A 12791-nucleotide genomic window follows, 5' to 3' on the forward strand; every position below is an offset into this window, starting at 1 on the left:
CCAAAGTAATCTATAGATCCAAGGCAATCCCTATCAAGCTACCAACGGTATTCTTCACAGAACTAGAAAAAATAATTTCACAATTTGTGTATGGAATACAAAACCTCGATAGCCAAGGTTAATCTTGAGAAGAGAATGGAACTGGAGGGAATCAACCTGCTGACTTCAGAACTCCTTTACCCTACAAAGCCACAGTCATCAAAGATTAGTTATTGGTAACTGGGCACAAGACAGGAAATATAGATCAATGGAACAGAAATAGAAGCCCAGAAGAAATAAATTCCACGAACCTATGGACAGCTTGAGATCTTTGACCAAGGAGGCCAAGAGGATATACAATGGAAAACGGAGACACCTCTAACAAGTGGTTGCCGGAAACTGGGTCCAACTCACTGTTAAAGAATGAAACTAGAAACACTTTTCCTAAACACCATACACATAATAACTCGAATGATTAAGATCTTAAATGGTAAGACCAGAAACTATAAAACTCCTAGAAGAGAACATAGGCAAACACTCTCCGACATAAATCACAGCAAGATCCTCTATGACCCACCTCCCAGAATATTGGAAATAAAAGCAAAACTAAACAAATGGGACCTAATGAAACTTAAAAGCTTTTGCACTACAAAGGAAACTATAAGTAAGGTGAAAAGACAGCCCTCAGATTGGGAGAAATTAATAGCAAATGAAGAAACAGACAAAGGATTAATCTCAAAAATATACAAGCAACTCCTGCAGCTCAATTCCAGAAAAATAAATGACCCAATCAAAAAATGGCCAAAGAACTAAACAGACATTTCTCCAAAGAAGACATATAGATGGCTAACAAACACAAATGAAGATGGCTCAACATCCACTCATCCACCAGAGAAATGCAAATTCTAAACCACAATGAGGTAACGCATTACAACGCCCAGTCAAGGAGGCTTGCTATCCAAAACTCCCTACAAGCAATAAAATGGCCTTTGGGAGAAGGGTGGGTGGAGAAAAAGGGAAACCCTCTTACACTGCCTGTGGGAAATGCACTAGTACAAGGCCGCTATGGAACAGTGTGGAGATTCCTTAAAAAACTGGAAATTAGAAATGCCATATGCCCAGCAATCACTTCCTGGGCATACCACATACTGAGGAAACCAAGATTCTGAAGAGACACGTGGCACCCCAATGTTCATCACAGCACCTGTTATAATAGCCGATGAAACATGGAAGCAACCTAGATGCCCAATCAGCAGAGAGATGAATGGATAAGGAAGCTGTGGTACATATACACCCATGGAATATTACTCAGCCGTTTAAGAATTCATTTGACCCAGTCCTAATGAGAATGGATGAAACTTGAGCCCATTATACAGAAGTGAAGTAAGCCAGAAAGATTAAAAGAACATTACAAGCATTACCTAACACATAATATATGGAATTTAGAAGGATGGTAACGATAACCTAAATCCTGCAAAACAGAAAAAAGGACACAGAGATTACAGAACAGGACTTTTGAACTCTGTTGGAAGAAGGTGAAGGGTGGAATTTTCAAAAGAACAGCAATGTATTATTATGGTGAAACAGGTCACCAGCCCAGGTGGGATGCATGAGACTAGTGCTCGGGCCTGGTGCACTGGGAAGACCCAGAGGAATCGGGTGGAGAGGGAGGTGGGAGGGGGGATTGGGATGGGGAATACGTGTAAATCTATGGCTGATTCATATCAATGTATGACAAAACCCACTGAAACATTGTGAAGTAATTAGCCTCCAACTAATAAAGAAAAAAAAAAAAAAGAATGGCCATCATCCATTAGTCTACAAATAATAAATGCTGGAGAGGATCTGGAGAAAAAGGAACCCTCCTATGTTGGTGGGAATGTAAACTGGTACTGCCACTATGGAGAACAGTAAGGAGGTTCCTTAAAAAATTAAAAACAGAGTTATGATGTAATCCTGCAATCTCAAGGACCTACTGTATAGCACAGGGAATGCTACTCAATACTCTGTAATGGTTTATGTGGGAAAAGAATCTAAAAAAGAATGGATATATGTGCATATATATATATATATGTATGTATACCTGAAACTAACACAACATTGTAAATCAACTATACTCCAATGAGAATTTTTTAAAAATTCCTGCAGTCCCACTCCTGGGCATGTATCTGGAGAAAACTGTATTTGAAAGATACCCTTATGGTCTCAGCAGTACTATTTATAATAGCCAAGACATGAGCGCAACCTAAATGTCCATCAATAGGACATTTGATGGATACGGAATGGATATTACCACATATTCTTTATCATTCACACAATGGAATATACCAGAATGGAATATTACTCAGCCATAGAAAGAATTAAATAATACCATATGCAGCAACGTGGATGGACCTAAAGATTATCCTACTAAGCAAAACGAGCCAGACAAATGTCATATGCGTCACTTATGTGTGAAATCTAAAGATAACAATGGACTTATTACAAAACAGAAACAGGCTCACAGATGCAGAAAACAAACTTATGACCACCACAGGGGAAAACGGGGAGGGGATGAATTAGGAAGATGAGATGGACACGTGTACCCCATTATACACAAAACATAACCAACAAGGACCTACTGTACAGCCCAGGGAACTATACTCAATATTTTGTGATAACCTATAAGGGAAAAACATGTATATGATATATATATATGTATGTATGACTTATACTGTCCTGTACACCTAGAGTTCAGTTCAGTTCACTCACTCAGTCATGTCCGACTCTTTTTGACCCATGGACTGTAGGACATCAGGCTTCCCTGTCTATCACTAACTCCTGGAGGTTATACAAACTCATGTCCATCGAGTCGGTGAAATGGCCCTCCAGCCATTTCATCCTCTGTTGTCCCCTTCTCTTCCCACCTTCAATCTTTCCCAGCATCAGGGTCTTTTCCAGTGAGTCAGTTCTTCGCATCAGGTGGCTAAAGGATTGGAGCTTCAGCTTCAGCATCAGTCCTTCCAATGAATATTCAGGACTGATTTCCTTTAGGATTGACAGGTTTGATCTTGCAGTCCAAGGGACTCTCAAGAGTCTTCTCCAACACCACAGTTCAAAAGCATCGATTCTTCGGTGCTCAGCTTTCTTTATAGTCCAACTCTCACATTCATACATGACTACTGGAAAAACCACAGCCTTGACTAGACAGACCTTTGTCTGTAAAGTAATGTCTCTGCTTTTTAATGTGCTGTCTAGGTTAGTCACGGCTTTTCTTCCAAGGAGCAAGTGCCTTTTAATTTCATGGCTGCAGTCACAATCTGCAGTGATTTTGGAGCCCCCAAAAATAGTCTGCCACTGTTTCCGCTATATCTCCATCTATTTGCCATGAAGTGATGGGACCAGATGCCATCATCTTAGTTTTCTGAATGTTGAGCTTTAAGCCAACTTTTTCACTCTCCTCTTTCACTTTCATCAAGAGGCTCTTTAGTTCTTCTTTACTTTCTGCCATAAGGGTGGTGTCATCTGCATATCTGAGGTTTTTTATTGATATTTCTCTCAGCAATCTTGATTCCAGCTTGTGCTTCATCCAGTCTGGCATTTTGCATGAAGTACTCCGCATGTAACTTAAATAAGCAGGGTGACAATATACAGCCTAGACATACTCCTTTCCCAATTTGGAACCAGTCTGTTGTTCCATGTCCAGTTCTAACTGTTGCTTCTTGACCTGCATACAGATTTCTCAGGAGGCAGGTAAGGTGATCTGGTATTCCCATCTCTTTAAGAATTTTCCACAGTTTGTTGTGATCCACACAGTCAAAGGCTTTGGCACAGTCAATAAAACAGAAGTAGATATTTTTCTGGAACTCTCTTGCTTTTTCTAACAACCAGCAGATGTTGGCAATTTGATCTCTGGTTCCTCTGCCTTCTCTAAATCCAGCTTGAACATCTGGAAGTTCAGGGTTCACATACTATTGAAGCCTGGCTTGGAGGATTTTGAGCATTCCTTTGCTAGTGTGTGAGATGAGTGCAATTGTGCGGTAGTTTGAGCATTCTTTGGCATTGCCTTTCTTTGGAATTGGAATGAAAACTGACCTTTTCCAGTCCTGGGGACACTGCTGAGTTTTCCAAATTTGCTGGCATACTGAATGCAGCACTTGAACAGCATCATCTTTTAAGTTTTGAAATAGCTCGACTGGAATTCCATCACCTCCACTAGCTTTGTTCATAGTGATGCTTCCTAAGGCCCACTTGACTTCACATTCCAGGATGTCTGGCTCTAGGTGAGTGAGCACACCACGTGGTTATCTGGGCCGTGAAGATCTTTTTTTGTATAGTTCTTCTGTGTATTCTTGTCACCTCTTCTTAATATCTTCTGTTTCTGTTAGGTCCATATTGTTTCTGTCCTTTATTGAGCCCATCTTTGCATGAATGTTCCCTTGGTATCTCTAATTTTCTTGAAGAGATCTCTAGTCTTTCCCATTCTGTTGTTTTCCTCTATTTCTTTGTACTGATCACTGAGGAAGGCTTTCTTATCTCCTCTTGCTATTCATTGGAACTCTGCATTCAAATGGGTGTTTCTTTCCTTTTCTCCTTTGCCTTTAGTTTCTCTTCTTTTCTCAGCTATTTTTAAGGCCTCCCCAGACAACTATTTTGCCTTTTTGCATTTCTTTTTCTTGGGGATGGTCTTGATCAATGTCACAAACCTCCTGTACAATGTCATGAACCTCTGTCCATAGTTCTTCAGGCACTCTGTCTATCAGATCTAATCCCTTGAATCCATTTCTCACTTCCACTGTATAATCATAAGGGATTTGACTTAGGTTATGCCCGAATGGTCTAGTGGTTTTCTCTACTTTCTTCAATTTAAGTCTGAATTTGGCAATAAGGAGTTTGTATCTGAGCCAAAGTCAGCTCCCAATCTTGTTTTTGCTGACTGTATAGAGCTTCTCCATCTTTGGCTGCAAAGAATATAATCAATCTGATTTCGGTGTTGACCATCTGGTGATGTCCATGTACACCTGGAACTAACACAATATTGTAATTCAACTATACTGCAATTAAATAAAATGTTAAAAATTAAGTTTTACAGTGAGAACCATGAGCTGATTCCATAAGTTTCCGATAACTACCAGCGATATTATCCTTGTTCTGTTCACTGTCTTTATGCACGTATGGGTCTCCCTGGTGGCTCAGACAGTGACGAATATGCCTGCAATGCAGGAGACCCGGGTTTGACCCCTGGGCTGGGAAGATCCTCTGGACAAGGGAATGGCTATCCACTTCAGTATTCTTGCCTGGAGAATTCTATGGATAGAGGATCTGACATAGCATACAGGAAACTGGTATTTATTGAAGTGTTATAAAGATATTTCATATCATTTAAAAATAGAAGTAGCCCACTAGGGTATAGAAGAATAGGACATGGTCAGACAGGGCTTGTGTTCGGGCTCTGCCACGCAGCAGCGGTGAGGCAAAGCGCTCACTCACCGGGGTCCTTGAGTATAGGGGGGGCTGTGAAGGAAAGGGGAAGGGAAGTCACTCAGTCATGCCCGACTCTTTGTGACCCCATGGACAGTTCCTGCACCAGGCTCCTCCGTCCATGGGATTTTCTAGGCAAGAGTACTGGAGTGGGTTGCCGTCTCCTTCTCCGGGGGATCTTCCCTACCCAGGGACTGAACCCAGGTCTCCCGCATTGCAGACAAACGCTTTACCATCTGAGCCACCGGGGAAGTCCTAGCGGGGGCTATGGTGAGGTTTGAATAAGACACTGCGTGGAGTCTTAGGTACGGGTGGGGCCACGGCAGGGCTTCTGTGTGGCCCCATTTCCATTTCTCTTCCTCTAACAGTATCAAAAGAACAAACATTTGTAGAACTTACACAATATGTAAAGGGCTTTCAAATAAAGAAGCAATTGAGGTACCTCCCCGGTGGTCCAGTGGTTAAGACTTTGCCTTCCGACACAGGGTTTGCAGATCTGCGATCCCTGGTCGAGGAGCTAAGATCCCGCATGCCTAATGCCTTGCGGCCAAGAACCCAAAACATAAAACAGAAGCAAAATTGTAAGAAATTTAATAAAGACTTTAAAGAAGATTTAATTAAAAAAAGAAGTAATTGATCTAGTTGTACGTATTAAGTAATCCTGTTTGGATCAAAATATATTAGACATTCAACTGAATGAACTTTCTAGGGATTTAGAAGCAATGGAGACAAAGCCTTTCTAGTGCCCAACATTATCACCTCAGGCAAGTTCTGATTCTGTCTCTTTCTGGTTGTGCTACCCAGACCAAGCCACGTAATTTCTCAGTTTCCCAGTCTTTGAAATGTGGATAAGTCTGCTTCTAAGGTCTGTGTACATCAGGTAAGGTAACTGCCTCAGGCAATATTGATATTTCTATTTAGATGACACCAATCAAAACATGAGAACTTCTTTAGTGTGGGTTTTCTCTCACTGCTCAGGAGTCTTTCTTATTTTGTGAAAATAGAAGGATTATTTCATTCTTCCCTAAGTATTTGGTTATAAATAAATGGCTATAAGTGTCACATTGGGAAATTCTTTTTTCTTTTTCATAACTTTGGAGCATGTGGTCCCTAAATTTTATTAATTCCATTACTCTTCTTTATTATTTATTTCAAGAACATTTTGACTTATCCTAAGTATCATTCAAGAAAATTTCTAAATATGGTCGATTAGGTCCTAAATACTGGAAATATTTTTCTCCCTTCTGTTATTATTTTTCATATTTTTCACTTAACTATCTTATCGCCATAGAACTTGGACTTAAAAGCTGATCTGCCATGTGCTACATGCACATAAATAGTCGTGTAGGACACCTTGTTTGTGCTAAAATGAGAGAACAGATGTGAAAGCATTTTGGAAATTGAAAAGCAAGCTCTGTACACATTACGGTATTATTATACAAATGTGAATGCGACATTTATCTATTAGGGGTGTGGAAATAGGGAAGCCTTTCAGAACTTCTGAGCTAATGAATCCAGTGTTTCCAGCATGATAGGAAACCCATTGTTTAACATGCTGACACCACTACATTTCATGGTTTCAAAAATCTTAATAGTACTGAACTTGATTTGTTTCTCCCATATTTATGTAAGATAATTTGATGCTACAACATTGCTTATGTCAGAACAAAAGCAAACAATAGCCATGCTATTTAAAATTCTCTGGATTCCAAGAAAGGTATTTTAAACGGTTTCAATTGAAAATAAGTAACTAAACACTGTGTTAGCTTTTGAAAAATATATGCTAACAAATTTAACACGTAGAATGGACATTAAATTTACCTCAATTTAATCTTAAGCAAGAGTTTACTAAGTTAAAGCACTTCCACACATCTGCTGGGCAAACCTTAAGAAAGTTAGGTTCCTATAAATTACTGAAGCCACTAAGAGCTTCAGGTTCCTGGCCTATGGCTAGAATTCCAAATCACTCTGCTGGGGGCTCAGCTAAACCTGAAGCAGTAGAGGGGCCTCTGTGAACAAGGATTTGTCCTGGTGGTTTTCTCTTACCTGAATTTTCCTTTCTGTTAGGAAGTAAGAAAGCCTGAAGGTGGACTTCTACCTTTTAGTGGGAAACAAGACTGGCGAGGCATGCATTAACCAACCTCCAGTAAGCCCCTCAGGAGAAATCCATTGGGAAAGGACTTCAGGGACTGAGCTCCCAGCAGGAAGCAGGTGTAACCAGCTGCTTTGGTACGGGAATTTTAATTGCTAATTCAAGTCTTTAGGAAGAAGAGTTGAATTCAAGTTTACACTGGCTAAGGGCATAACTTTGGGGAAGACTTGGTCTAGAGAGAGTATGATAGATTATATATTTAAAAGAAAAAGCAAATGGATTTCAAAAATTATTATAGCAAACAACCAGAAACAGAAAAATAGGAAAAAACATGAGCTGAGTGGCTGAGTGGTGGAACGGTCACATAAATAAAACCATTCAACAACAAAATTACCAAGTATTTCATATTTTGACAGGTTAAAGCTTTGAAATGGTGCTATTTTTAAACGGTATCCATTCATTTCTCCACGATTTCTAGCATTTCTAGACTGGGAAAGAGTCTCAAGACAAATAAAAAACGGCAATTAACACAACATAAAGAGTTGAGATCCCCAAATCTCTTCTCCTTATTGATCAGATTCCTGTAGTGCCATCTCCTATTTACTCTGCAGCAAAAGCGCTATATTGAGCAGTGGGATTTTAGAAAGCTTCTAATAAGCTCCTGGCTGCTGATGGAGGCCCGGGTCTCCATCAATCATTTGAACGCTGGGAACAGCACTAGGGTGGGGTGGGGAGGGAGGGAAATGAGCACGTACACACAGACCCTCTCCAGCTCACATCGCATCCGCTGCTTACCTCACTTCTCTTTCTGCATTTGTGCCTTTCTCACCTGGCCAGATAAAAGTTCATTCAATTTTCTCAAGGGCAAGACAATTCCTGAAAGGGATGCATTCTGATTGGAATGACAAGAAAAAGATCTCGACTCTTCAAAAAGGTAATACTTCCCCTAGCTTATGAATCTCAGAAAGACCATAAGGGAGCAATTGCTAGATTACCTCTGAGGGTTCACGCTCAGGCAGAAGAGTAATTAATTTCCTCTTTGAAAAAAAAACTGCACTATGTGGAGAAATTTCATAAATTGCATGAGCAGTTCAGACAGGTGATTCTGTTGCTGAATTTGGCACGGTCAATAATGGCTAATTCTTGTTACTGAATGATCCTGCCTTATCCAGGGTAGGGAAGGGTGCAGGAAAGATCCAGTTTGTATTCATACATAAAGACTACAGGGTTCAAGGTTAAAGCAAATGTCTCTGCTGTCATTAGAGAAATTCACCCACGTATGTGGTCGACAAATACTAACAAATAGAAAATATATGAACATTTTTGGGGAAAACAGATTTTAGATTTGTTATTTTAAAAAAAAATCAGTGAAAACAGTAATAAGGATTAAAAGACAATACTGAATAAGAGAGAGAGGGAAGATCATTCTTTTCTTGTCTTTGCACCTCCCTGCAATAAAAGATTCTCCATAATCCCAGCACTGCTATTCTCTGCACAAAGAACCCTGAAACCAATTCAATACTGAGCAAGCTGAAAGGAGACACAATATCTCAGACCCCTTCTCTCCAGGGCATTTGTACGCAGAATAGCCACGGTTTCCAGAACATTCTTTTCACATTTCTCTTTCATGAGCGGCAGCACTGAATGTTTACCAAAGGCTTTAAAAAAACACAATCTCACCAAACAGAAGAGAAAAATATTTAACAACCAAGGCAAAGCAATTACAGTCAAATTTTCACCTCAAGATTCTCATCTTAGGTGTGGGAGGCAGAGAGAAGTCTCTTAACACATCAGTCTGAACCTAGAATGAGGATGAAAAGAGTTGATTCTGCCAATAGTTGTCAACAGATCCACAGCTTTGAATCTCGGGGTGAAACTGCAGAGCAAGCTGCCATCAGAAAGTGCTTTAGCGACAGTACCACTATTTGGTTATGGCTGACTTGAATTTTTGAGCAGTGACCTGGGGACAGGACAGACCCAGACATCCACACCCGAAATCTGAACAGGACAGATCTCTCTCTTCAGGTATCTGTGTCAGGCAGCAGCATCATTTTCAGCTACTCAAGGTGACAATATGAGATGGCTGCAACTAGTCCCCATTGTACAAGTCTATACAAATGTGTAAATCTGGCAGGAAATTAACAGCATTACTTGGAGTTAGCCCTACTCCTCCCCGCCCCCCTGACTTTCACCCTGTCATCCGACCAATTTAATTCTGTAATCTAGACCTTTATGACTTTTCGTTGTGATTTGATTCTTACACAGCATTATTCCCTTTAGAGCAAAGACTTTTCTGGGTGCAAAGAGACCAGACACAATATCTTCAGTCAAGAACTGGATAACAATGATTTGTGTTTACATTCCATTCCCAGAAAGGTCTGTTTCAATCTAGCTCAACTGAGCAGGGAATAAAAGTCATGACATAAAATGGGAAAATTCCAGTTAGGTTGTGTACAATATGCATCCATTGTGAGCGACTGTTCAAAATCGGAATGCATTACTTAATCTTGGAAAAAGGCAAAAACATCACAGAGGCTCTGAACACCTTACCTGGGCCATCTGCCTCTCCAGTTTTGATCGGGGAATATCATCAAAGTAGTTTTCATTTCTTCTCCTCCTTGCATCGCCCTGCATGATAATGTGAGGAACGTCTAGGGAGCCACCAGTGGTGTAAGTGCTTTGGCTAAGTGATGGAGACAACTGAGGAGGAGTGTGATTACCACTGGGTTCCTGAATGGAAATACATCATGAAATAAATACCATGTTCTTGTGGCTGACCTCTGGTTTCAAAATTGTGAAATACTGACAAGACACACCGCGGGAGTGGGGAGTCATTTTTAAATCAACTGTTGAGGAGTCGATGACATTCCACCATTTTATTAATGGCATGATCAACATGTCCCCCCTTAAGGCTTTCAGGTCGAAGGTTTACAGCATAAAGAACCAGGCTCTGTTTTCTAAGCCTCCATCATGGATGATCTCAGCAGAGGCACACATGTGCCAGGCACCCCCACGCTGTCACGCGTATCTGCAAGGGAGGGAACTGTGTCTCCATGGGAACAGAGTGGCCTCATTACGGTAGGTGCCACGACGAGACAGCTAAAATAGCACCTCGTGGGTCTTGATCTTCCCTCAAAGAGCAGCCTGGCCATCAGGCTGGGGAGAGGACACGAGCTGGAGATGGCGTGCCACATGCACAGACTCCAGAGCAATGCATGAGGACAGGCGTTGATGGCAAAGACAACTGGGGGAAACCAGTGGAGAGGTAAGATAAGGGGGGCAGAGAGCTGGGCTCTGGTGTTTGCGAGTAAGAGGAGGACGGGATCGTGCTGGTTCTTCAGCTACTTCTCCCCAAGACATTCCAGACCACCTCTGATGGATTAATAAGGTCCTGCATTTTGTTCTTGGGAACCTCTTTGATTTATTTGCTGTTTACTCAAGTCTCTTCCAGAGAGCCAGAGGGAGAGGTTCAGAAGAGGAAGGAGAGACAGTGGGGGACGTAGCAGGGAATACTCCTCTAAAGGGTCATTTAGGATCGTTGCACTGAGGGTGCCTATATCTTTTTCCTCTTCATGCAGCAAAATGAAGGCAAAACAGTAATCCCTTTCTAGCTCATCCCCCCCAATTTATCTGAGGCTCCTTCTATTGAGGGAGAAAAATAGGTCTTTTTTTTTTTTTTTTAGTCACTACTCCCAAAGCCCTCAACCAGCTTCCAAACAACCCAATATATCCCAATTCTCCTAGTCATCAGTTTTTCTCATGACTCCCTCCGGGAGCCAATTCGCTCGCATTTTCTGAAGTCTTTGTGTATTTTCTTCTCCTTTAAAATTGAATCAGCCTCAAAACCTTAACAGCTCCTCTCCTGCCTGATCATCTCCTACCCTGACAGTAGTTACGCTGTTTGCTGAAGTCCACTGATAAGAAACATTCAGCGGCATTTCATTGCTGGCAGTTACATCTAAGTGCCACTTTTGTGTTCATTTATTATCACTACCCTTTCTGACACTTGCAGAAAAGGAATCAGAAGCAAGCAAGTACAGGGCTCGATAAAGAGAACAGAGCTGGAACTCTCCAACTGGTCATGGAGACCCCGGCTTTATGGTGAATTTTTGAAAAGATCCTATGGGCCTCATAAACACCAGAGACTGCTGGTTACTCCTTCCTGGGACCATTCTCCCTGGAATCTTCTCTCTGTCTCTTTCCTTCTGCTCTTTCTTGCCTTCCTTCCCTTCCACTTTACTTCTCTCTTCCTCCTATGGTTTCTCTCTAGTTTTTATACCCCATAATTCTAAAATATAGCTTAAATAGTTTACTAAAGTCCAGATTCTCTATTCTTAATTTTTGAAGTGGGTAAAAACCGAACAACTCATTTCTTAAAAAACAGAAGACCCGAAGGTTAATTTTAAATCGATCTTTTACTTAACTCTGGTCCTCATCGATTTTCTTTCTGTGGGTTTGAGGAGTCTGACAGAAAATTCATTTCCTCTCTGTGTTGAGGGGAGTGTGGGATGGGGGGCAGCAGAGAGATTCTTTAAAGGTGGTGGCTTTTCAGATGTTTATCTAAATCTCAAAAAGACATATTTAACCAATCGAGAAAAACAAATCTTGTCTTAGAAAATGCTATCAAAGGCAAGAAAGCTTTTTATACAGATAAGGTGAGCTACCTGGAAAACAGCCTGTACTTCGTGACCCACCACTTCAGTCATTCCCATCTTACTGCACAGCACAGTATTTGAGGATACGAGTGGAGGGCAGAAAAAGCACGCGGGGTACTTACCCTGAGGGTGATGGACCGAGGGGGCTTCTGTGGCGGGTCGTCGTGTAGTCTGTCTCCCAGAGATGCCAAGATACGTTTCCTGTGGCCAATCAAATTGATTTTTAAAACCTGAAACGACATATATATTTGGATTAAATACTTCACTTGAGAAAAATGATTTTTACTTGTCCTGTAAGATGCAGGCGGGGAGAGATTTGTGCAAAGTTACTCTGCACCGGGAGAGATGGGGCGTGAGATCCGTGTGTCCGCGCGAGGCCACGGAGACACACGCCACCGGGGCGGCGAGGCCGAGGAGGAGCGGGGCGGGGCTTCCGGCAGCCAGGCTCCCGCGGGTCCAGCTCGCCACCCAGCAGCCACAAGACCTCTCCAAGTGTGAGTCAGGTCTCATACTAGCTTCCTACGGCTCTTAGAGCAAAACCCACGTCCTGACCTGGCGTCCAGGCCCGACGGGGCTGGCTGCTCTTTCTCTCTCTGCTCCCTGCG

At 41.7% G+C, this 12791-nt stretch overlaps 1 protein-coding gene across 21 annotated transcripts in view; it reads right to left on the minus strand.

Moving 5' to 3' along the window:
• The window catches only part of ANKS1B (ankyrin repeat and sterile alpha motif domain containing 1B), a 1065346-nt gene that overhangs the window by 82733 nt on the left and 969822 nt on the right, over nt 1-12791 (minus strand). For 15 of the 21 annotated variants that reach the window (XM_043440436.1, XM_043440445.1, XM_043440444.1 and 12 more), the window contains 2 exons: nt 12309-12416; nt 10082-10261 (listed from right to left, as the gene is read on the minus strand). In XM_043440436.1, the coding sequence (XP_043296371.1) occupies nt 10082-10261; nt 12309-12416 (288 nt within the window). The remainder of the gene's footprint in view (nt 1-10081; nt 10262-12308; nt 12417-12791) is intronic. The other 6 variants (XM_043440451.1, XM_043440450.1, XM_043440449.1 and 3 more) reach the window with 2 other exon arrangements.

This window comes from Cervus canadensis, chromosome 21, assembly GCF_019320065.1.
Source record: "Cervus canadensis isolate Bull #8, Minnesota chromosome 21, ASM1932006v1, whole genome shotgun sequence".
NCBI lineage: Eukaryota > Metazoa > Chordata > Mammalia > Artiodactyla > Cervidae > Cervus > Cervus canadensis.